Source organism: Nerophis ophidion, linkage group LG25, assembly GCF_033978795.1.
Source record: "Nerophis ophidion isolate RoL-2023_Sa linkage group LG25, RoL_Noph_v1.0, whole genome shotgun sequence".
Classification (NCBI taxonomy): domain Eukaryota; kingdom Metazoa; phylum Chordata; class Actinopteri; order Syngnathiformes; family Syngnathidae; genus Nerophis; species Nerophis ophidion.
This window is the reverse complement of record NC_084635.1, coordinates 24,723,363-24,745,315: the sequence shown is the minus strand read 5'-3', so window position 1 is coordinate 24,745,315 and position 21,953 is coordinate 24,723,363. Positions and strand designations below refer to the sequence as shown.

The 21,953-nt window shown below is 39.3% G+C and overlaps 1 protein-coding gene across 16 annotated transcripts in view; it reads left to right on the top strand.

Moving 5' to 3' along the window:
• Nucleotides 1-21,953, top strand: part of ppip5k1a (diphosphoinositol pentakisphosphate kinase 1a) — a 114,172-nt gene that overhangs the window by 5,730 nt on the left and 86,489 nt on the right. For 15 of the 16 annotated variants that reach the window (XM_061887333.1, XM_061887331.1, XM_061887322.1 and 12 more), the window contains exon 2: nt 11,577-12,062. The exons of the other annotated variant lie outside the window; for it this stretch is intronic. In XM_061887333.1, coding sequence (XP_061743317.1) covers nt 11,922-12,062 — 141 coding nt within the window. In that variant the 5' untranslated portion in view covers nt 11,577-11,921. The remainder of the gene's footprint in view (nt 1-11,576; nt 12,063-21,953) is intronic. 16 annotated transcript variants of the gene reach the window in all.

The following is a 21,953-nucleotide window of genomic DNA, read 5'->3' as shown; positions in this document are numbered from 1 at the left end:
GACATGCAGTTTCAAGCACTCTTCATTCTCTAGCCGGGGACTTTTTAAATGATGCCACAAATTAGCAGTAATGCTACTTTTTGTAGCAAAGCTTTTGCCGCATACTTGTTCGACATATTACCGTTTGAAACCAAACCACCGCGAGACGATGGACTCCGTGCTGTTTTTCTTAGGAATTATTTCTTCCTTCATTTGTTACCAGATTTGCACCTTCTTTCTCTCGTATTACCATCCGCACCACTCCGCTAGCATCACAGCTAATGTTACCCTTGCTGCTACCTCTCATCAATACGATGGCGTATGTAAGAAGGTGCGCTTGTCTGTGAGAAGGAGAGACAAGAAAGAGTGAAAAGAACCTGTAGTGTAATGCTCACAGCTAAAAGCAACTGCGTGAGAATATATACTCGAATATCACGATACAGTCATGTTCTCTATCGCACAGAGACAAACCAGCGATATATTGCTTATATCGATATATCGCCCAGCCCTATTTTGGGCCTGATTTACTAAAGGTTTGTGTGTACAAAAAAACGTGCAAACTTGAAACGTAAGGCTGATCTGCTAAACGTGTGCAAAGTGGATTATGTCTCTTCAGTGTGCAGAATAAGTCATGCAATCCATTTTGTGTCTCTGTCTTCATTCATATGCACAATATTTGGAGGAAAAAATGCATATGTATTATACAGCATATGCAATGTGATTTACCAACACTCCTCACCGTTTTGGGAGCACTATTTTTATTTAGCACGTTTGAAAAAGACGTGCAAACAGACACAGTTGCACACACGGCTGCGAGAGAGGGGTTCACGGGTTGCGATGTCAGACGATGGACAGAGAGTCCTCCGCCCTACAAGTGCATTTCAAGTTCATGTTTTAACGGTGAGAAAAAAAAAATATATATGAGACACATTGCCTATTTAGCATCATCCTTTTATAAATGCATAGCTGCTGGATGACTTAAGGGGCTGATTAAAACAAATTTGATTCATGCATTTTGGTGTCATTTAGTGTTTTTTTTAATGACATTCATTTTTTCCACACAAAATATGTTCTCTAACTGTGGTACTTGTACCACTAGTGGTAAGCGGGCTCCATATAGTAGTACGCCAAATAATCACTTAACTAAAATTGGCCCTGCGATGAGGTGGCGACTTGTCCATGGTGTACCCTGCCTTCCGCCCGATTGTAGCTGAGATAGGCACCAGCGCCCCCGCGACCTCAAAAAAAGGGAATAAGCGGTAGAAAATGGATGGATAAAGTACAGTGTTTTTATTTTCCTATATTCAAAAACAGTGTTCCTGTTCAAACTGTGTAATATTACAGTGGCCAAAATATACTTGTTAAAAAAAGCGTCTGCCTTGTTTTTATTGACTACTTAGGTTTACTATGCTACTGTATTCTATTGTTTGTCGTCATGGTGGTACTTGGAGAGCCAATTTTTTTCTGAGGTAGTACAGTACTTGGTGAAAAAAGTTTGAGAACCACCGTCCTATATGATTGAAAACTTCCTGAAGTATGCATTTTTTGCATCTTGAGCACAGTAGTGCAGCCTCCCTCCCATGCACCTTCAGCGGTAAAAAAGAAAAGTAGTGTAAATGTAGATTCAATGCATGACTGGTTTTAAAATGCCCCTAAAAAGTTTTATGTTTGAAAACAGCAAAACCCCACAGATAGGAGCATGATAATACAGATGTGCTGTAAATGTGTCTCTCCTTTTTGATGCTCCATATTGTACACACAAAATCCTCATCTAAATAAGAGGGTCTGTGCGACTTTTTAATTGCACTCGTAGTCTTAGTACAAACCCCGTTTCCATTTGAGTTGGGAAATTGTGTTAGATGTAAATATAAACGGAATACAATGATTTGCAAATCCTTTTCAACCCATATTCAATTGAATGCACTACAAAAACAAGATATTTGATGTTCAAACTCATAAACTCTATTTTCTTTTTGCAAAAAATAATTAACTTAGAATTTCATGGCTGCAACACTTGCCAAAGTAGTTGGGAAAGGGCATGGTCACCACTGTGTTACATCACCTTTTCTTTTAACAACACTCAATAAACGTTTGGGAACTGAGGAAACTGATTGTTGAAGCTTCGAAAGTGGAATTCTTTCCCATTCTTCTTTTATGTAGAGCTTCAGTCGTTCAACTGTCCGGGGTCTCCGCTGTCGTATTTTATGCTTCATAATGCGCCACGCATTTTCGATGGGAGATAGGTCTGGACTGCAGGCCGGCCAGGAAAGTGCCCACACTCTTTTACTACCAAGCCACGCTGTTGTAACACGTGGTACCAAGCCACGCTGTTGTAACACGTGGCTTGGCATTGTCTTGCTGAAATAAGCAGGGGCGTCCATGATAATGTTGCTTGGATGACAACGTATGTTGCTCCAAAACCTGTATGGACCATTCAGCATTAATGGTGCCTTCACAGATGTGTAAGTTACCCATGCCTTGGGCACTAATACACCCCCATACCATCAGAGATGCTGGCTTTTGAACTTTGCTCCTAAAACAATCCGAATTGTTATTTTCCTCTTTGTTCTGGAGGACACGACGTCCTCTGTTTCCAAATATAATTTGAAATGTGGACTCGTCAGACCACAGAACACTTGTCCACTTTGCATCAGTCCATCTTAGATGCGTTCGGGCCCAGCGAAGCAGGCGGCGTTTCATGGTGTTGTTGGTAAATGGGTTTGGCTTTGCAAAGTAGAGTTTTAACTTGTACTTACAGATGTAGCAACCAACTGTAGATACTGACAGTTGTTTTATGAAGTGTTCCTGAGCCCATGTGGTGATATCCTTTACACATGGATGTCGGTTTTTGATGCAGTACCGCCTGAGGGATCAAAGGTTCGTAATATAATCGCTTACATGCAGTGATTTCTCCGGATTCTCTGAACTTTTTGATGATTTTACGGACCGTAGATGGTAAAATCCCTAAATTCCTTGCAATAGCTCGTTGAGAAATGTTGTTCTAAAACTGTTCGACAATTTGCTTACAAAGTGGTGACCCTCATCCCATCCTTGTTTGTGAATTACTTAGTATTTCATGGAAGCTCCTTTACACCAAATACCTAACACCAAACAGTGTGTGCAATCTATAAAAAAACGTGTGCTATTAGTCGGCGCGTTGCCTGTGATTTACAAACCCCGTTTCCATATGAGTTGGGAAATTGTGTTAGATGTAAATATAAACGGAATACAATGATTTGCAAATCCTTTTCAACCCATATTCAGTTGAATATGCTACAAAGACAACATATTTCATGTTAAAACTGATAAAAAAAAATTTTTTTTTAATTATCATTAAAGGGGAACATTATCACCAGACCTAAGTAAGCGTCAATATATACCTTGATGTTGCAGAAAAAAGACCATATATTTTTTTAACCGATTTCCTAACTATAAAAGGGTGAATTCGGCGATTTAAACGCCTTTCAATTAAACGCCTGTCGAGCGATGACCTTTTACCCGTGACGTCACAACATGAAGCAATCCGCCATTTTCTCAATCTTATTACACGTACCAAGTCAAATCAGCTCTGTTATTTTTCCGATATCAACACAAGAATGTGTGGATATCCTGCGACACCAAAGCAGATGCATTTCCAACGATAAAGTCAACGAAATCTGTAATATTGGAAAATAAACCACCACTGAATCTGCCCGAGTGCAAGCTATTCAGGGACAACGGCAGTCTCTTTCTGCAGACGAGCGAGGTAAACCTCCTGGATATGATATTTCTGTCTCATTTTGTCCACCAAACTTATAAAGTTGTGCATGAATGCACAAAGGTGAGTTTTGTTGATGTTATTGACTTATGTGGAGTGTGTTAATCAGACATATTTGGTCAGGGCATGACTGCAAGCTATTTAGGCTAGCTGTATGTACATATTGCATCATTATGCCTCATTTGTAGCTATATTTGCATCCAGCCTTTCCCTCACCCCACATTTAATGCCAAACAAACACATACCAATCGTTGGTTAGAAGGCAATCGCCGAATTTGTCCTCGCTTCCTCCCGTGCCACTGTCTGTTGTGATATGGCTCAATGGCTTCAGTTTCTTCTTCAATTTCATTTTGGCTACCTGCCTCCACACTCCAACCATCCGTTTCAATACATGCGTAATCTGTTGAATCGCTTACGGCGCTGAAATCCGAGTCTGAATCTGAGCTAATATCACTATACATTTCGGTGCTATCCGCCATTTTTGTTTCTGTGTAATCACGCTGTGACGTCACAGGATAATAGACTTTGAATCCGTTTGTCGGGATATTGCGTGATGGGTAAAATTTTGAGAAAAACTTCGAAAAATAAAATAAGCCACCGGTAACTGATTTTTATTGGCTTTAACCCTTCAGAAATTGTGACAATGTTCCCCTTTAACTTTAGAATTTGATGCCAGCAACACGTTACAAACAAGTTGGGAAAGGTGGCAAAAAATACTTATAAAGTTGAGGAATGCTCATCAAACACTTAATCGGAACATCCCACAAGTGTGCTGGCTAATTGGGAACAGGTGGGTGCCATGATTGGGTATAAAAGCAGCTTCCATGAAATGCTAAGTAATTCACAAACGAGGATGGGGCGAGGGTCACCACTTTGTAAGCAAATTGTGGAACAGTTTTATAACAAAATTTCTCAACGAGGTATTGTAAGGAATTTAGGGATTTTACCATCTACGGTCTAAAATCATCAAAAGGTTCAGAGAATCTGGAGAAATCACTGCACGTAAGCAATGATATTACAGACCTCTGATCCCTCAGGCGGTACTGCATCAAAAACCGACATCAATGTTTAAAGGATATCACCACATGGGCTCAGGAACACTTCATAAAACCACTGGCTGTAACAACTACTGGTTGCTATATCTGTAGGTGCAAGTTAAAACTCTTATATGCAAAGCAAAACCCATTGATCAACAACACCAAGGAACGCCGCTGGCTTCGCTGGGCCCGAGCTCATCTAAGATGGACTGAAAAAGGGTTATGTGGTCTGACGAGTCCACATTTCAAATTATATTTGGAAACTGTGGACGTGGTGTCCTCCGGAACAAAGAGGAAAATAACTATCCAGATTGTTGTAGGCGCAAAGTTCAAAAGCCAGCATCTGTGATGGTGTGGGGGTGTATTAGTGCCCAAGGCATGGGTAACTTACACATCTGTGAAGGCACCATTAATGCTGAATGGTCCATACAGGTTTTGGAACAACATATGTTGTCATCAAAGCAACGTTACCATGGAAGCCCCTGCTTATTTCAGCAAGACAATGCCAAGCCACGTGTTACAACAACGTGGTTTCGTATTAAAAGAGTGTGGGTACTTTCCTGGCCCGCCTGCAGTCCAGACCTGTCTCCCATCGAAATGGTGTGGCGTATTATGAAGCGTAAAATACAACACCGGAGACCCCGGACTGTTGAAAGACTAAAGCTCTACACAAAACAAGAATGAGAAAGAATTCCACTTTTAAAGCTTCAACAATTAGTTTCCTCAGTTCCCAAAGGTTTATTGAGTGTTGTTAAAAGAAAAGGTGATGTAACACAGTGGTGAACATGCCCTTACCCAACTACATTGGCACATGTTGCAGCCATGAAATTCAAAGTTATTTTTTGCAAAAAAAAATAAAGTTTATGAGTTTGAACATCAAATATATTGTCTTTGTAGTGCATTCAATTGAATATGGGTTGAAAAGGATTTGCAAATCATTGTATTCCGTTTATATTTACATCTAATACAATTTCCCAACTCATATGGAAACGGGGTTTGTAGATATTCATATTAAAAAACGCCAAAAGATGGGGTTTATGACTTCACAGCAAGGTAGACTAAGCCCTTGTTTTTGCTTTCCCTCCTTGATTTTGTGCATCCACTTCAATCAAGAGGCTTTCGAATTATCCGTCAGGTAGGGGGAAAGGGTGAACTACCGCCGTCGAAGCAAAGTGAGCTCGCAGACTTCCCTACACTATCGAGTGCAAGAAGAACGATAGCAAACCAGAAACACAGAGAAGCGTACAGTAAGTAAAGAAAATAATTGGTGACTTGTCCAGGGTGTACCCGCTTACAGCCCGTGTGCAGCTGAGATAGGCTCCATCACCCCCCGCGACCCTGAAAAGGACAAGCGGTAGAAGATGGATGGCTTTAAAACATTTTACATACCGATGTAACTGAAGTGCTAGCACTTGCATAATTTGCCAAAAACGTTTTCTTCTAAACAGTCTTTTTAACAAAGACAGGCGAAAAACAAAGAAACATCATGCAAAGCGGAACAGCGCATGTCAGGGCATCTTGAAAGTAAACAAACATTTGTTGCATCTGCCTTACAACACTGCTGGCAAAAGGCGAGGGTTGATGAAGCAGTGAGACTTGGATCTTATACATAGAGTCATATTTGCCATACTTGGCCATAGCACTAGATGCTAGAGCCAAGGGATAGTAAGGTGAAGTAGAAGTGGGGAGAAAGAGGAGAGATCATTTGAATTGAGCCTAAGTCAAGCGCTCAGGCAGAGGGGGATTAGCTGCACCTCGTGCTTCAGGCTGTGAGGAAACCCAAATATAGGTAGGATAAAGTATTATTTTAATTTAATCATGGCATGTGCATAACAACGACGTGCGACATGCTGCAAAAAGTATCTGTTCTTATTAGGGGTGTCACGGTATTTGTATTTGTATTGAACCGTTTCGGTACGGGGTTTTTGGTGCGGTTCGGAGGTGAACCGAACGAGTTTCCACACGGACATATTAAGTAGCGTACCGCACGTTGTGTAAACAATGCACACCGAGGCACAACACATGGCATGCTAGCAGCGACCGGGCTACAAAGACTGACCATACCTCCTCTTTTGCGCGGGCTGTCCGGGTGGGATTTCTTAAATGCCTCATATGTCCGGCATTTTAAGTTAGGGTGGCATGTATTTTCGATGTACGTTCAGGGTTAAGAAGGGGTTGAAAACAAAACAAATTGTGAACTCAGAAGCATTAATGAGGGAGCGTCAGAGAGAGCGAGAGAGTTATGATAAACGCGCATGCGTCGCCAGGCTCTGCTTTTTACCCATAGATTTATCAGATTTTTTTTTTTATCATCTATAGCAGGAGTGTCAAAAGTGTGCCCCGGAAGCCATTTGTGGCCCACAGCTAATGTTTTAAAGGCCCACGGCACATTCTAAAAATACTATTAAAATAAAAAAAAACATAAACAAAAGTCAAATAAAAAAGCTTAAAGGCTAGATGTAATTTAGTAAAAGTTGCAGAGTTGACTAATAAAACAGAGCTGGGTTTTTTTCTTTCAAAATCAATGCTTTTATGAATTATTGACCTATCCAAGGTTCCGATTACTTCACATCAAATATTCCACTAAGAAAAATATTTTTGGTGGATGATTTTGCAAATTTTGTAAATAAATAACAAAAAAAATTATATTTTGGTACGTACCGAACCAAAATTTTTGTGTACTGTTACACCCTTAGTTTTTATGGGTTCTCTGAATCGACCGGGGAGTGTGCATGTGTACCTAGTGTTGTGACCAGCTGAATATAATTATATGCCGATTTCAAAAGGCCACGGCCCCCTGACACCCCTTCTTAACTGTCTATGCGACGTCAAGGCTTGGTTAGCCCAGGATTTTTTAATAATGAATGAGGGAAAAACGAAAATTGTAGTTTTTGGTCCGGCCGGACTTGGGACCATTGCAAAATGATGTGCGTCCCAAAGTCACCAGCCTTGGCGTCACTATAGACAGCGATTTTAAACTTGACAAACAAGTCAATGGCGTTTTAAAATCGTGTTTTTATCACCTTCGTCTTTTAGTAAATGTTAAACCGTTTTTATCTTTTAACCTTTTTGAACAAGTCGTGCATGCTTTTATTTCAAGTCGCTTGGACTACTGCAATGCACTTTATGCTGGCATTAACCAAAAATCTCTCTCCCGGTTGCAGTTAGTCCAGAATGCGGCAGCACGACTTTTAACAGGGGCCAGGAAACGCCAGCATATAACCCCAATTCTTCAGAGTTTGCACTGGCTCCCTGTTCATTTCAGAATTTATTTTAAAACATTGCTGTATCTTTTTAAATATGGACTGGCACTTCAGTATATCTCAGACCTCATCCAAATTTACATTCCTGCGCGCGCTCTGAGGTCCGAGAGCCAGTTCCAGCTTGTGGTGCCCAAGACCAGACTTAAGACCAGGGGAGACAGGGCCTTCTCTGTGGTCGGCCCTATGCTCTGGAACACTCTGGAACACTGCCCCTCCTTGTTCAAACTGCCCTGTGAAATGTTTTAAGTCTCGTCTTAAGACCCACTTTTATCCTTTGGCTTTTAACACTACGAGAGTAGTGTGGTCCTTTGTCCTCTGTGTTTTTTATACACTTTGATTTCTATTTTACTGCTTTAACTGATTTTACCCTTTTAAAATAGTTTTTAATCATATTTCTTTTTATATAGTTTTTTTTATATTGGTTTTATATTTAATTATTTTTTGTTTTTATTCAGTCATTGGTGGAGCATAATATTGTTTTTTTAATATTGTTTTTAACATGGCTGTCTGTGCAGCACTTTGGAAACTTTATTGTTGTTTAAATGTGCTATATAAATAAAGTGGATTGGATTGGATTGGATTATAATAATATAATTTTTAATAAATAACATCTGTGGCTATGTGTTCTCTTGTATTTATTCAATGTGAAAGGCTGTTTTTGGTTCTTCAACAGCCGATTATCGTTTGAATGGAGGACACATGAACGTGTTCGTAGTTGCTGAAACAAAAATAACAAGACCCTGAAGAGTGACCTTTGATTGAACTTTTGTGGATTACCTTGCCCCAGGGGATTAATGCATCTGTTGTTCATTGCTCCTCTGTAGGCTGCTTGTACTAATGACAGTACACTCTACTGTAAATAGTCAAGCTTGACCCTTAAAGTAACAGCTTGTAACTGCATGGCCGTCTGCCAATAAGCAGTATTTCAGTGTTGTGTTTTCACTGTGACAGTCTGCTGCCTGTCCTGTCTCTATGACCTTAGGTCCTTTGTTTTTTTTTTTTTTTGCAGCTGCCCAGACCTCTCTGCCAAGGTTAAATGTGTAACCGTATAGTAAGTGGTCAAGGTCTTTATTACTCAAGCGTGATTTCTACTGTATTGTCTGTAATTTCTTGGGTATACATTTTTTTTTACTGGACAAATAAAGGACTACCTGGCCTATTAGGCTTTTTTTTTTAATATATTTTTTCATTTTGCTAATGTTTTTTGGCAATTCAACAACTACTCTCATTCCACCTAATGTGGTTTATTATAAGCCAAACCACATCTGTGTCGAATTCCATTAAAATTGTTAGGTTCTGTTGGTCTTGAACCCCAAGATGCAGGGATGGCAGGCATAGCGCAGGTAAACACGACTTTGATGTCAAAAGGAAATGATGCAACTGAGAAGTGCACATGCAGGGAATGTGCAAACGAAAACAGGAAAGAATGATCGAGCCCTGTGTGCACGGCAGGCAGGTTTATGAAGATGTCTGATTTGCAAACTGAAACAGGTGTGCTCAGATTGCCAATCAGGGACAATTGTGGGAGACAGCGCTGGGGCCAAAGTAATGAGGCAAACAGGAAGTACCACTGAAAATAAGGGCACTGAAATGGAAAGAATATCCAACACAGTGAAATGAAGTGAATTATATTTATATAGCGCGTTTTCTCAAGTGACAAAAAGCGCTTTACATAGTGAAACCCAGTATCTAAGTTACATTTAAACCAGTGTGTGTGGCACTGGGAGCAGGTGGGTAAAGTGTCTTGCCCAAGGACACAACGGCAGTGACTAGGATGGCGGAAGCAGGGATCGAACCTGCAACCCTCAAGTTGCTGGCACGGCCGCTCTGCCAACCGAGCTATACCGCCCTAATAAGGAAAAATAAATATTATCCAAACCTGTCATGACATTAATGACAAAAATGCCATAATCTCAGGATAGGTGGTATGACTTTTAAACATATGACACAATTCTACTACTGAGTAGTGTTGTGTATGTTTTTAAAGACTACGTTTTTTTTAAGGAAAGTGCAACATTTCAGACAAGTGCGTGAGTAAGCGTGTTTATAAATAGTGTTAATTATTATTTACTTTTAGAAAAGGATCGTAGATGGTAAAATCCCTAAATTCCTTGCAATAGCTCGTTGAGAAATGTTGTTCTAAAACATTTAGATATTTACATATACATATATATGGACTATATTTATGTATATATGGATAATATGTATGTATATATGGATAATAAGTATGTATACAGTCGTGGTCAAAAGTTTACATACACTTGTAAAGAACATAATGTCATGGCTGTCTTGAGTTTCTAATATTTCACTTTATTTTTTTTTTAATATTTTAATATTTTTTTAATATTTTAATATTAATATTTAATATTTACTAATAATATATTTGATATTTTAATATTAATAATAATGTTAATAATATTAATAATTTAATATTTTTTTTATATTTTACTTTTATTTTTTGTTTGTCACAAAAAACTTTAATGAAGTTTGGTTCTTTTATGAATTTATTATGGGTCTACTGAAAATGTGACCAAATTTGCTAAAGAGTCAAAAGTATACATACAGCAATGTTAATATTTGGTTACATGTCCCTCGGCAGGTTTCACTGCGATTCGGCGCTTTTGGTAGCCACCCACAAGATTCTGGTTGAATTTCAGACCACCCCTCTTGACAAAATTGGTGCACTTCAGCTAAATTATAAGTGTGTGTGTGATTTTGTGTGTGTGTGTGTGTGTATTTATATAATATACTGCATATATATATTTATGTGTGTATGCGTGGGTTCCCTCCGGGTACTCCGGCTTCCTCCCACTTCCAAAGACATGCACTGGGGATAGGTTGATTGGCAACACTAAATTGGCCCTAGTGTGTGAATGTGAGTGTGAATGTTGTCTGTCTATCTGTGTTGGCCCTGCGATGAGGTTGCGACTTGTCCAGGGTGTACCCTGCCTTCCGCCCGATTGTAGCTGAGATAGGCGCCAGCGCCCCCCGCGACCCCGAAAGGGAATAAGCGGTAGAAAATGGATGGATGTATATCATTTGTGTGTATATGTATATAATTTGTGTGTATATGTATATAATTTGTGTGTATATGTATATACATACAGTACATGTTCATTGAACATGTATTGGATGTTAAATTTCTTCACCATGCCTGCAAGCACACTTATGTTGAGCGACCTTTTTCCCCCACTGTGGCAATCTGTATTGTCACGGCAGGTAAAGCATTCCCAATCACCCAATTAAGTCATTTTAAAACTAAAGGCAAAGTTCGAGGGACAAGCCCCCTTCATTTTCCATACAGCCTGCAGAACTGTGTGCTGTATGTAAGGTCCTGTTATTGCTGCTGTGGGCACACACAATCTGAATTATTTCTAACTTTTACATTTGCTTATATTGTATGAACGGCATACAGGAGCATTTTATTACCAAGGTTTAACTTAAAACTGATAACAGGCCCTGGTTTATAAAAAAAATGTTAAACGCCTGTAACCAAACTGTAAATGTAATTTTTATTGTTCTGTTTTTTTTTTTTTATAGAACTTTCGTCCTTGCATCAAAATGGAAGAAATGCCAAGGGATGCTTGGTGTTGGAGCTTCCAAGTTGCTCAAGAGCCCTTTAGAGTCCAAGGCCGTCTTTTGTGAATTAGACATGAGTGGCAGCATTGTGGCAAAAGACTACTGGAAAAAATTTTTTCCCTCCATTTCTCTCATTTGAACACCACCTTTTGGGGGCTAATTTTCTTCCCTGCATCTCACCACACCAACTCTGTTGTCAACCTCAGTCAGAGTTGAGTCACTTGTGTCCTCTGGCCTCGTGCCCTTCCGTTGGTGTTGGTGTACGATGGCGCGGTGGCACGCTGAGGGCTGCAGCGTGAGACTGTGATGTCAGTGCCAAACAGCCCGGGTGAGAGCCGGCGTGGCGCTCCCAGATTCTTCGTGGGTTGCGAAGACGATGAGAGCGAGGTCCTGGATAGTACAACGACAGACATGGAACTGTATGACGACGACGAAGACACAGACTCGGTAGGGGACTTAACACAACTTTTTGGCTAGTATAGGACTGTAAATGTAATATTGTTTGTTAAAATGTATTAATCATTCACATAGCTATTATCGGTTTAAAACTCTTAATTTTGTTGACTAATCATTTTCATCATAGATTCCGTCAGCAACTTTTTTTCCCCCGACAAAAAATAAAGCGATACCTAAAAAAAATTATAATATTACAATTAGTTAATTTTACCATAGTTTTTAACAAACCGTTTTATCAAATAGAAAACGAGACAAAAATGTTGACAGCAATGATATCTAAGTTGGTCATGTAGACGAGAAGATTCCTAATCACAGCTGTTTAGTTGTGTGTGAGAAATGGGGTTTGGGGTGAGTTGCTCAGGACGTCCAATCAAAAATATGGCCTTTGTGACGTAGGGCTGTTGCAATTTCCACATAAAAACCTACCTTACTGTATGCTGCAATATTGTAACAAGTTACCGTATTTTTCGGAGTATACGTCGCACCGGCCGAAAATGCATAATAAAGAAGCAAAAAACATATTCAGTACGTCGCACTGGAGTATGAGTCTCATTTTTGGGGGACATTTATTTGATAAAATCCAACACCAAGAATAGACATTTGAAAGGCAATTTAAAATAAATAAAGAATAGTGAACAACAGGCTGAATAAGTGTACGTTATATGACGCATAAATTACCAACGGAGAACGTGCCTGGTATGTTAACGTAACATATTATGGTAAGAGTCATTCAAATAACTATAACATATAGAACGTACTATACGTTTACAAAACAATCTGTCACTCCTAATCGATAAATCCAATGAAATTCTCTTCCTCGATGTCGCTTCTAAACAACTCTGCCAACTCCAAAGGTATGTGCCACTTCCTCTTGTTGTTTTTTGCTAAATATTTCACTACGTCCAGCTTGTAATCTGCAGTACATGATTTCCTTTTCGGTCCAATTTTTGTTCAGTCCTTCTCAGTTTTTTTAAGTTACCACCAACGATGAAATGATTCATTTTAATTAGATAGATTAGATTAGATTAGATAGTACTTTATTCATTCCGTCAGGAGAGTTCCTTCAGGAAAATTACAATTTTCAGCACAATCCCATTCAAGATCAGACAAACATTACAGGGAGACAGAACAGGATCGCTGACGGGTCTGCCGGCTTCCAGCGCCCCTTACAAAAAAAGATGAAATACAGGTAAACAAGGGGGGCGGGGGGAAATAGAAGATTAAAATGAAATAAAAAAAATCGGTCTTAGCCTGGGCCTTGGAGAGGGGGTGCAGACTGAGGCCAAGGGAAAAAAAAACAAAAAAAACAATGACAACTCATAGCCATAGTACACATCCCTCTTCCATGTGTGTAAGAGGGAAACATCAAAGAACACAGAGGACATTAAAGACATTAAAGCAGCAGATACAACCAGACACTTCTACATACAGCTATGAATAAAAAGTAAAAGAAACATATCCACTGTGGTGGCCTCTGCGGTGTTCCACGCCATCGTCCGCTGGGGTGGAGGGGGCATGGTCAGAGACAGAAGCAGACCCAACAAAGCAACCAAGACAGCTGACTCCACTCTCGGCCAGTGTCCAGTCCGCATGGATGAGCGAGGATATGTCCAAGGTGACTGAGGTGTCCGACACCTGCTCACCCAGCCAAGACACCGCGAAGCCTCTCAGTCCCAGCGCTCAGTGCCAGCTCCGCAGCCCTGTCCCCTCATCCGCATCTCCTCCAGTCCCTCCAAACGGACTCCGGTGTGGCAGTGACCCAGCAGCTGGTCTCCATGGCCAAAAGGCTCCCGGGAGGCAGATCCAAAAGTCCACAAAAAAAAAGCACCACAAAAGTGGCACCCCTTGTCACACAGTCCCAAAGGGTCCCGGACCAAAAGGCAAAAAAATATAATAACACATGAAAACAAGAGGGAAACACAAAAGGATGACACAAGAGCACAGAGCTCCTGCCTATAGCAGCCACTACAGCAGAGCCATCTTGGGAAAAAAGCTACGGCAGTAGCATATAGCACTTAGCATTCCATGACCCACAATGCACTTCTGCCATGACCCTCCCCCGCAGAATTCTTATTGGTTCACGTGTGTGTGACGATTGCTGACATTTTCTGCATCTCTTCCGCAAATGAGATAAATGATATTATTTGATATTGTGTAATCTGCGGTACCTTTTCGGTGCCATTTTTGTTCAGCCCTTCTCAGTTTTTATAAGTTACCGCCAACGATGGAATTATCCATTTTAATAGCTACGGCAATAGCATATAGCAGTTAGCATTCCATGACCGACAATGCACTTCTGCCAAGACACTCCCCCACCAAATTCTTATTGGTTGACGTGTGTGTGACGTTTGCTGACATTTTCTTCGTCTTTTCCGCGAATGAGATAAATATTATTATTTGATATTTTATGGTAATGTGTCAATAATTTCACACATTAGTCGCTCCGAAGTATATGTCGCACCCCCGGCCAAACTATGAAAAAAACTGCGACTTATAGTCCGAAAAATACGGTAGCTAATTTTGCCATAGTTTTTAACAAACGTTTCATCAAATAAAAACAAGACAAAAATGTTGACAGTAATGAAATCTAAGTTGGTCATGTAGACGAGAAGATTCCTAATCACAGCTGTTAAGTTGTGTGTGAGAAATGGGGTTTGGGGTGAGTTGCTCAGGACGTCCGATCAAAACCACGGCGTTTGTGACGTAGGGCTGTTGCAATTTCCACATCAAAATCTACCATACTGTATGCTGCAATATTGTAACAAGTTACACAATGCATTATGTTAACCTGTAAAGATGGCTCATATTTAACACAATAGATTGGTAGGCACAAGTAATTTTTAATTTCAAGAGGTTTAAAATCTATAACAGACCCCGCACACTGACAAAAAAAATCAGGAATTGAGCAGTGTTGATTGTTGTGTTTGCGTTAGGTGTGCCAGGACAATTACAACACATGCCACTGGACAGTGCAACAGATTTACTCGCAAATACGCCTAAAAATAGACCATGCGACTTTGGAAAAAAAAAAACTGTCACACATGTGCAATAGGGATTTCAACCCTTTCATCACATTTTGCTCCTAAACAAAATCCACCCAAATTTGATCATTTTAGAGTAAATTTTTCACCCATCTCTATAGCATGTTTGAAATAAACCATATCCATATGGACAAGTGATTGACGCGGAATTGTCACTGAAGTGCGTCCCTCCCTCCTGCGCCATGCACAGATGGTAGCGGGGTTCTACAAGTTTACACACTCAGTCTTCCAACACAAGAAACAAAGTCTTGGTTGAAGGAACTGATCATTAAAAGACGTTTTTTTCACCACCTTAAAACTTGACACAAACTGCACAGCGCGCACGTAAGTACGAGGGTCGAAGGGAACTTTGAACAACAAATCAATGATTGAAGTGACAAACTTGCCATCCAAATAATACCCCTCTTGTTGACAAGAACATACTGCCATGAAAGCACATTTAATCTATTTTAGAGCTGGGCGATATGGCCTTTTTTTAAATTCTCTATATTTTTAGGCCATATCGCGATAAACATTCTTGTTCGTACTGGATTAATATGTACTCATTTTAAACTTTCATGCAGATAAGGAAATCACAACTAAGTCAGTTGACCAAAATTTTAATTATTAAACAGTTATTAGCTGGTGACTTTTCAAATGATGCTACATATTAGCAGTAACGCTACTTTTGGTAGCAACGCTTGTGCCCCACACTTGACTAATTAAAGTTGTCTATTCGACATATTCCCAATTAAAGCCAAACCACCGCCAGACAATGGGCCCCCTGCTGTATTTCTTGGGAATTAATTATTCCTTCATTTGCACCTTCTTTCTCTCGTATTACCACTCGCACAGGTTTGCTAGCATCACAGCTAACGTTACCCAGTCTTCTACCTCTCTGCTGGGTGAGGGTGTATACATATGTGACGGATTTTTATTTATTTTTTTATCTCAAAACACCTCTTAAGTTGGGATCAGACTATGCAAAGCCTAATCTTTTCACTTGTTGGCACCTTTTTTTGTGTATTTGGGATCCCCATCAGTCTGGAAAATTTAAAAGGAGATATTTAGTTACGTCAAGGGATATTTCCATTTTTGGGTTAGTTCAAGGGGCCAAACTATATCGGGAGATGAGTTATGGTCCATATCGCCCAGCCCTACACTTGTGTCACCAACAGTGCTGGCACAGTTTAGGGACATTCTCTGTGTTTAATTTTAATTGAGCCTCACAGTAGGCCTTTTGATGGCATTGTGTTTATATTTATCAGTGCACATGTGACACACACAATGATTGAGGGTTCTAGTATACATAACATACATATATTATATCATCATTATCCATTATTAATTTATAATCTATTGAAGACTAACATTTTTTGGTTTGTCCTTTGTAGACATGTTCACATTTCAGCCTACAATAATTCTACTTCCAACAAGAGAAAACAAGTTAGGTTAGATGTTTTTTTTTATGTTAACAATCATTATGAGCGACAAAATGACAAAAGGTTTTTGTTTTTTTGCTTTCTAACATTATAGAAATCGACTCGTTCTTAGTGGCTAGCAATGCAGCTAATGGGAGCAATCCATTCTACCTCTTTAAAAATGCATTCAAAAAACGTCAATACCGTATTTTTCGGAATATAAGTCGCAGTTTTTTTCATAGTTTGGCCGGGGTTGCGACGTATACTCCGGAGCGACTTATGTGTGAAATTATTAACATAGTACCGTAAAATATCAAATATTATTTATCTCATTCACGTATGAGACTAGCCGGATGTCAGCAATCGTCACACACACACGTCAACCAATGAAAATTTGGCGGAGGCGGGTCATGGCAGAAATGCATTGTGGGAAAAGAAGATGCTACAGCAATCGTCACACACATGTCAACCAATGAAAATTCGCCAGAGGCGGCTCATGGCAGAAGTGCAGTGTGGTAAAGAAGACGCTACCTGCTACGGTACATTGGCGGTAACTTATAAAAACAAAGGGCTGAACAAAAATGGCACTGAAAATTAAAGCATATACTGCAGGTTACAAGCTGGAAGTAGTGAAATACGCAGCAGGAAACGGCAATCGAGCAGCAGAAAGAAAGTTTGGAGTAAACGAGAAACTTGTAAGGGACTGGTGAAAAGCGGAGACTACTATTACTGAAATGAAGAAAACTAAAAAAGCTAATCGCGGGCAAAAAGCTAGGTGGCCACAGCTCGAGGAACGAAGGCTGGAATAATTGGAACTGCACCTGACGGTGACTCTGACGTAAGCGACGTACCGATAGAAGAGGAAGCGGCGCATTGTCTTCCTTTGGAGTTGGCAGAATTGTTTAGAAGCGACACCGAAAACGAAGATTTCATGGGATTTAGCGATCAGGAGTGACAGATTGTTTTGTAGCATGTTCTATATGTTATAGTTATTTGAATGACTCTTACCATAACAAGTTATATTAACATATCAGCCACGTTCTCAATTGGTTATTTATGTGTCATATAACAGCCTGTTGTTCACAATTCTTTATTTATTTTAAATTGCCTTTCAAATGTCTGTTGTTGTTGGATTTTATCTAATAAATTTCCCCTAAAAATGCGACTTATACTCCAGTGCGACGTATATATGTTGTTTTCCTTCTTTTTTATGCATTTTCAGCATGTGCGACTTATACTCCGAAAAATACGGTACTTAATATACGGTCCGTAACCTGTATAATAACCAAGCTGTAGCGTCATTGTTATTGTAAGAGCGAACACCGAGGAACTTTTTTTTCTAGCATACTAACACATTGGCGTGCTACGGTATTAGCCGTAATATCGAATTACAGAAAGAGATAAGCGAGCTTCTACGTCAAGCATGAAATGCGTATGAGTTTGTAATGCAGTTGTTGTTCAATGAGGATATTACACGAACAGTTTGCATCCTTTGGTAGGAGAAGGGAAGTATGTGGCAAGTTACAACTCTATTGGCGTGTCATTTATCCCACTATAGTAGTTTTTCACAGTGATGAAAGTTGGAGACGTGGTGTATCATAAAACTGCTCATTATATTAAATTTGTTTTAAATTAAGTAGGACAGACTCCTCTTATTCTGTTAAGTTAATCAGAATCAGAAATGCTTTACTAATCCCCGAGGGGAAATAGATTTGGTCAGCACAATCCCATTCAAGAGCAGACAAACATTACAGGGAGACAGCCAGGATCGCTGACGGGTCTGCCAACTTTCGGCGCCCCTTACCAAAAAGGTGAAATACAGGTACACAAGGAGGAAAAGGTTAAGCAGGAAATATTTATATTCAATTTAAAAAAAATGCACTCAATTGTTATTATACTTAGTGTCACCAAGTTTTCAGCAAATCAATGACTTACAGTTCAGTAAAATATTTTGAAAAGTTCCCGTGTGACATTCTTTCTACAAAATTGCGTTTGTATCCAAATATAAGGCTATTTTCTTATAGGGGAACTGCACTTTTTTTAATATTGCCTGTTGTTCACAATCATTATGAAAGACATGATGTCAGATGGATTTTTTTTTTTAATACATTCTAAATAATAAATACATTCGATCAAAAATCTGCTTACAATGGAGCCTATGGTTGCTGTTTAATTCTGCCTATAAGACTCCTAAAAACATCTAAACACCTCCATTAAGGTTTTATATAAATTATGTAATTATATATGTAACGTAGTAACGGGCACAATTTTGGTAACATGTAATATTTGTTTTGATCATTTTAAGCAAACGCGGCACATTAATTTTAAAAAAGTATCACAATGTTTTCTGTTTTTTCGCTATCACTGATTATTACTGCAGATTTTGAGAGCCAACAAACATAATAAAACATCTCTTACTGCACAATGTCTGCTGTCATTAGCAGGGTTGCTGGCTCAAATTGAGGCAGAGATGATACAATCCTGACCATGCGCCAGAATTTTAAGGCAAAATGTTTTTTTTTTTTTTTTTTCAATTTACAGTAATAATATGCTGTAAATAACACCATCAAATGTATTGTCATTTTTATTAATTTGATGGGTAGTTTGCTTTAAAATCATAAGTTAAGCAGATACTTAAGAATGTATTTATATTTAGACAAAAAATGTTTGGAAAGTATGATAATATATTGTAATATTTGTGGCAATAACAGATACTATTAAAGTTCAAAAGGCATGCAACATTACGGAGTACATATATTTTTTCTGTCAAAATAAAAAAAAATCCATTAAATATATTGAGAAAATATTAAGTGCTTTATTCACACACCAGATGTTTGGTGTCCAGATAAAATGATACCTTTGGCACTTGCATAAGAGAATGATGGGGTCATAGCTTGTGTGGTGGGGCCACTTTTGCTTGAGACACTCATAGATGATTTTGAAGCAGCCTTCAAGCGCTCTGTGGACAAAAATGTTCACATGTTGTCACCACCATGAATTATTACTTTTTAACTACTTCTAACTTCTAACACATTCTTCAATCAATCGATCTATTATAATTATAAAGAAAAGTTTAGAAACAAAGCCAACACTGCTAGCTGTGCTCACTTACCAGAGACAAAATATTCACAGCACAATCAGGAGGGTTCTGGAGGAGTCCATTGATCCTTCCGTATCATGCTCCGTATGGCAGAAATCCACTTGTTATGGCAGTCAACGTTATACACCATGTAATGGGAAAACACACGATTCGATCGGTTTCTTCTTCGGTAGTTGCTTCAGGTCTTTTCGGTGCACTGCTGTCGATATAGTGGCGCAACGCTGCAACTGCAGTTAAAATGCGTAGCTGCCGCAGAGGGACATCAATCGCTCAATCAACACAGCCGGAGCTTTAGGCTGTGTTGAGCGATATCAATCGTTCTGGCGGGGGCGGAATAAAATTAGCTGGAGGTGGCCGCCACACAATTTTGAACGCAGGAAAAACCCTGATTAGGATGCAGACTGCGAGGATGTTCATAAATTCACATTTAGATGAAAGATGTCTACTAATCCTCGCAAAGGGGCGGGAGGAACAAGCACTTTTCATGTCATTCTTGCCACTTCTAGGCCCTAAATGTGTCCCATTTTATCGGCTTACATCCTCCGCCATCTACTTTTGAGGTGATAGGCATGATTTATGATCTACAATAAACTTACAGGGAGCAGGTAAGCGAGGAAACAGCAGACCATTTGATGATGTAATCATAAGGACACACAGAAGTGATCACCATGGCGCTATGAATAGTCTGTCTGCGTAAGTGCTTAAATTAACAATATCACTAATACTTGGTTAATATTCAAGTCGCGAAATGTAAATTCAGTATGGTTTGTGCTTTTTGAATGGTTATTTATCAACTTTAATGGGCGGAATAGTGAAGCTCCCATTGGCTCTGCTGTAAGCAGACTTTTATTTACGTTTATTTTGTGGGATCTGAGGAGAGAATGTCGTTGTGGCTTGTGCAGCCCTTTGAGACACTTGTGATTAAGGGCTATATAAATAAACTTTGATTGATTGATTAATATTTAGAATGCATCTTTCATAATGATTAATAATAGGCAATAGTCCCAAAAAGTGCAGTTCCCCTTTAAGCAAATTTTAGTTATGGAAGCAAATGAAAAAAATGTAATCAATCACAGATCTAGTGTGATTAATTTGATTTTTTAAAAATACTCACTTGACAGCCGTAATATATTTGCTTATGTACAAAGGTTTTTATTATCGCCGTAGTCAAGACGTATAACAACATTACCACAGCAACTCTGTTAGTTAAGGGTATGGATATGGTTAAACAGAAAAATATAGGAGGAAAACATGGATCCAAAGATTTAAAACACTCACCTATTGCTTGCATTCCCCCCCGGGACTTCTTCCCGTAAGCGAAAACCTAGCCGAGATGGCTGTTATACAGCATGCACAAATCTGAGTACACAAGAGGCTTAAATGTTCTTGCAAAAAGCAGATGAGAGCAAAGCAACAAAGCTAACTATACATTGGAATAGATCCTATACTTTATCAAAAAAAAAAAGATTTGTCGAGAGACATCAAGTATCATGCGTTGGTCGCCTTCCAAGACATATCAAACTATTGTGCTCCAGATGCCATTCTACCCAAGAAAACAAATGAAAACTTGGAGAAGCATGGAGGTCAACACATTCTTTGTGTGGGACTGTGTCAAGGAAATTGGTATCAAGACTCTTTCGATTAAATAGGAATCGTTTTTGCTCGAGTAAGGTTGCATTTCATGATTTAACTTTGTTTCTACTGCCATGTAAAGATGTCAACATTGTGTGTGTGTGTGTGTGTGTGTGTGTGTGTGTGTGTGTGTGTGTGTGTGTGCTAAAAGCTTAATTTATGATTTTTGCCGTTTGTAAAACTCTTAGGTTTTTCTCACATTTGCTTTCTTTTATTTAGACTCGCCTAGTTGGTGTTTTTTGAAACACTTGTAGCAAACATGTTTTTAAGAAATACAAATAATGTCAACATAATACTTAAATGGGAAATAATAAACGTTAAAAGTGTATTAAACAAATCTTTAACAACAACTCTGTTCCCTTGGCCTGGAGTGTGAGCTGCTTTTCGTTGTTTGTTTCGTATATTCTTGCAGTCTTCCACCCCTTTTGATTAACCTCTCAAGGAACTCTGAAGAAACGTTTATCATTTTAACGATTCGTACAGCTGAAAACGGCACAAGCATAGGGTATATTTTCTTTGAGAAAGGCTAATTGGCGCCTAGTACCCTTTGAGAACAGAGCTGGCTTGACCACCACGCATATTTAATTGGCGGGACGGGAGCCAGATTGGACGTCAGTAAAATCGAAGCAACCTATTCTCCTTTTGTCTGTGGCCTAAGTCAAAGTAAATGTGTAAGGGATGGTTAGTTTTGGTTTCACTTACGGGGTGT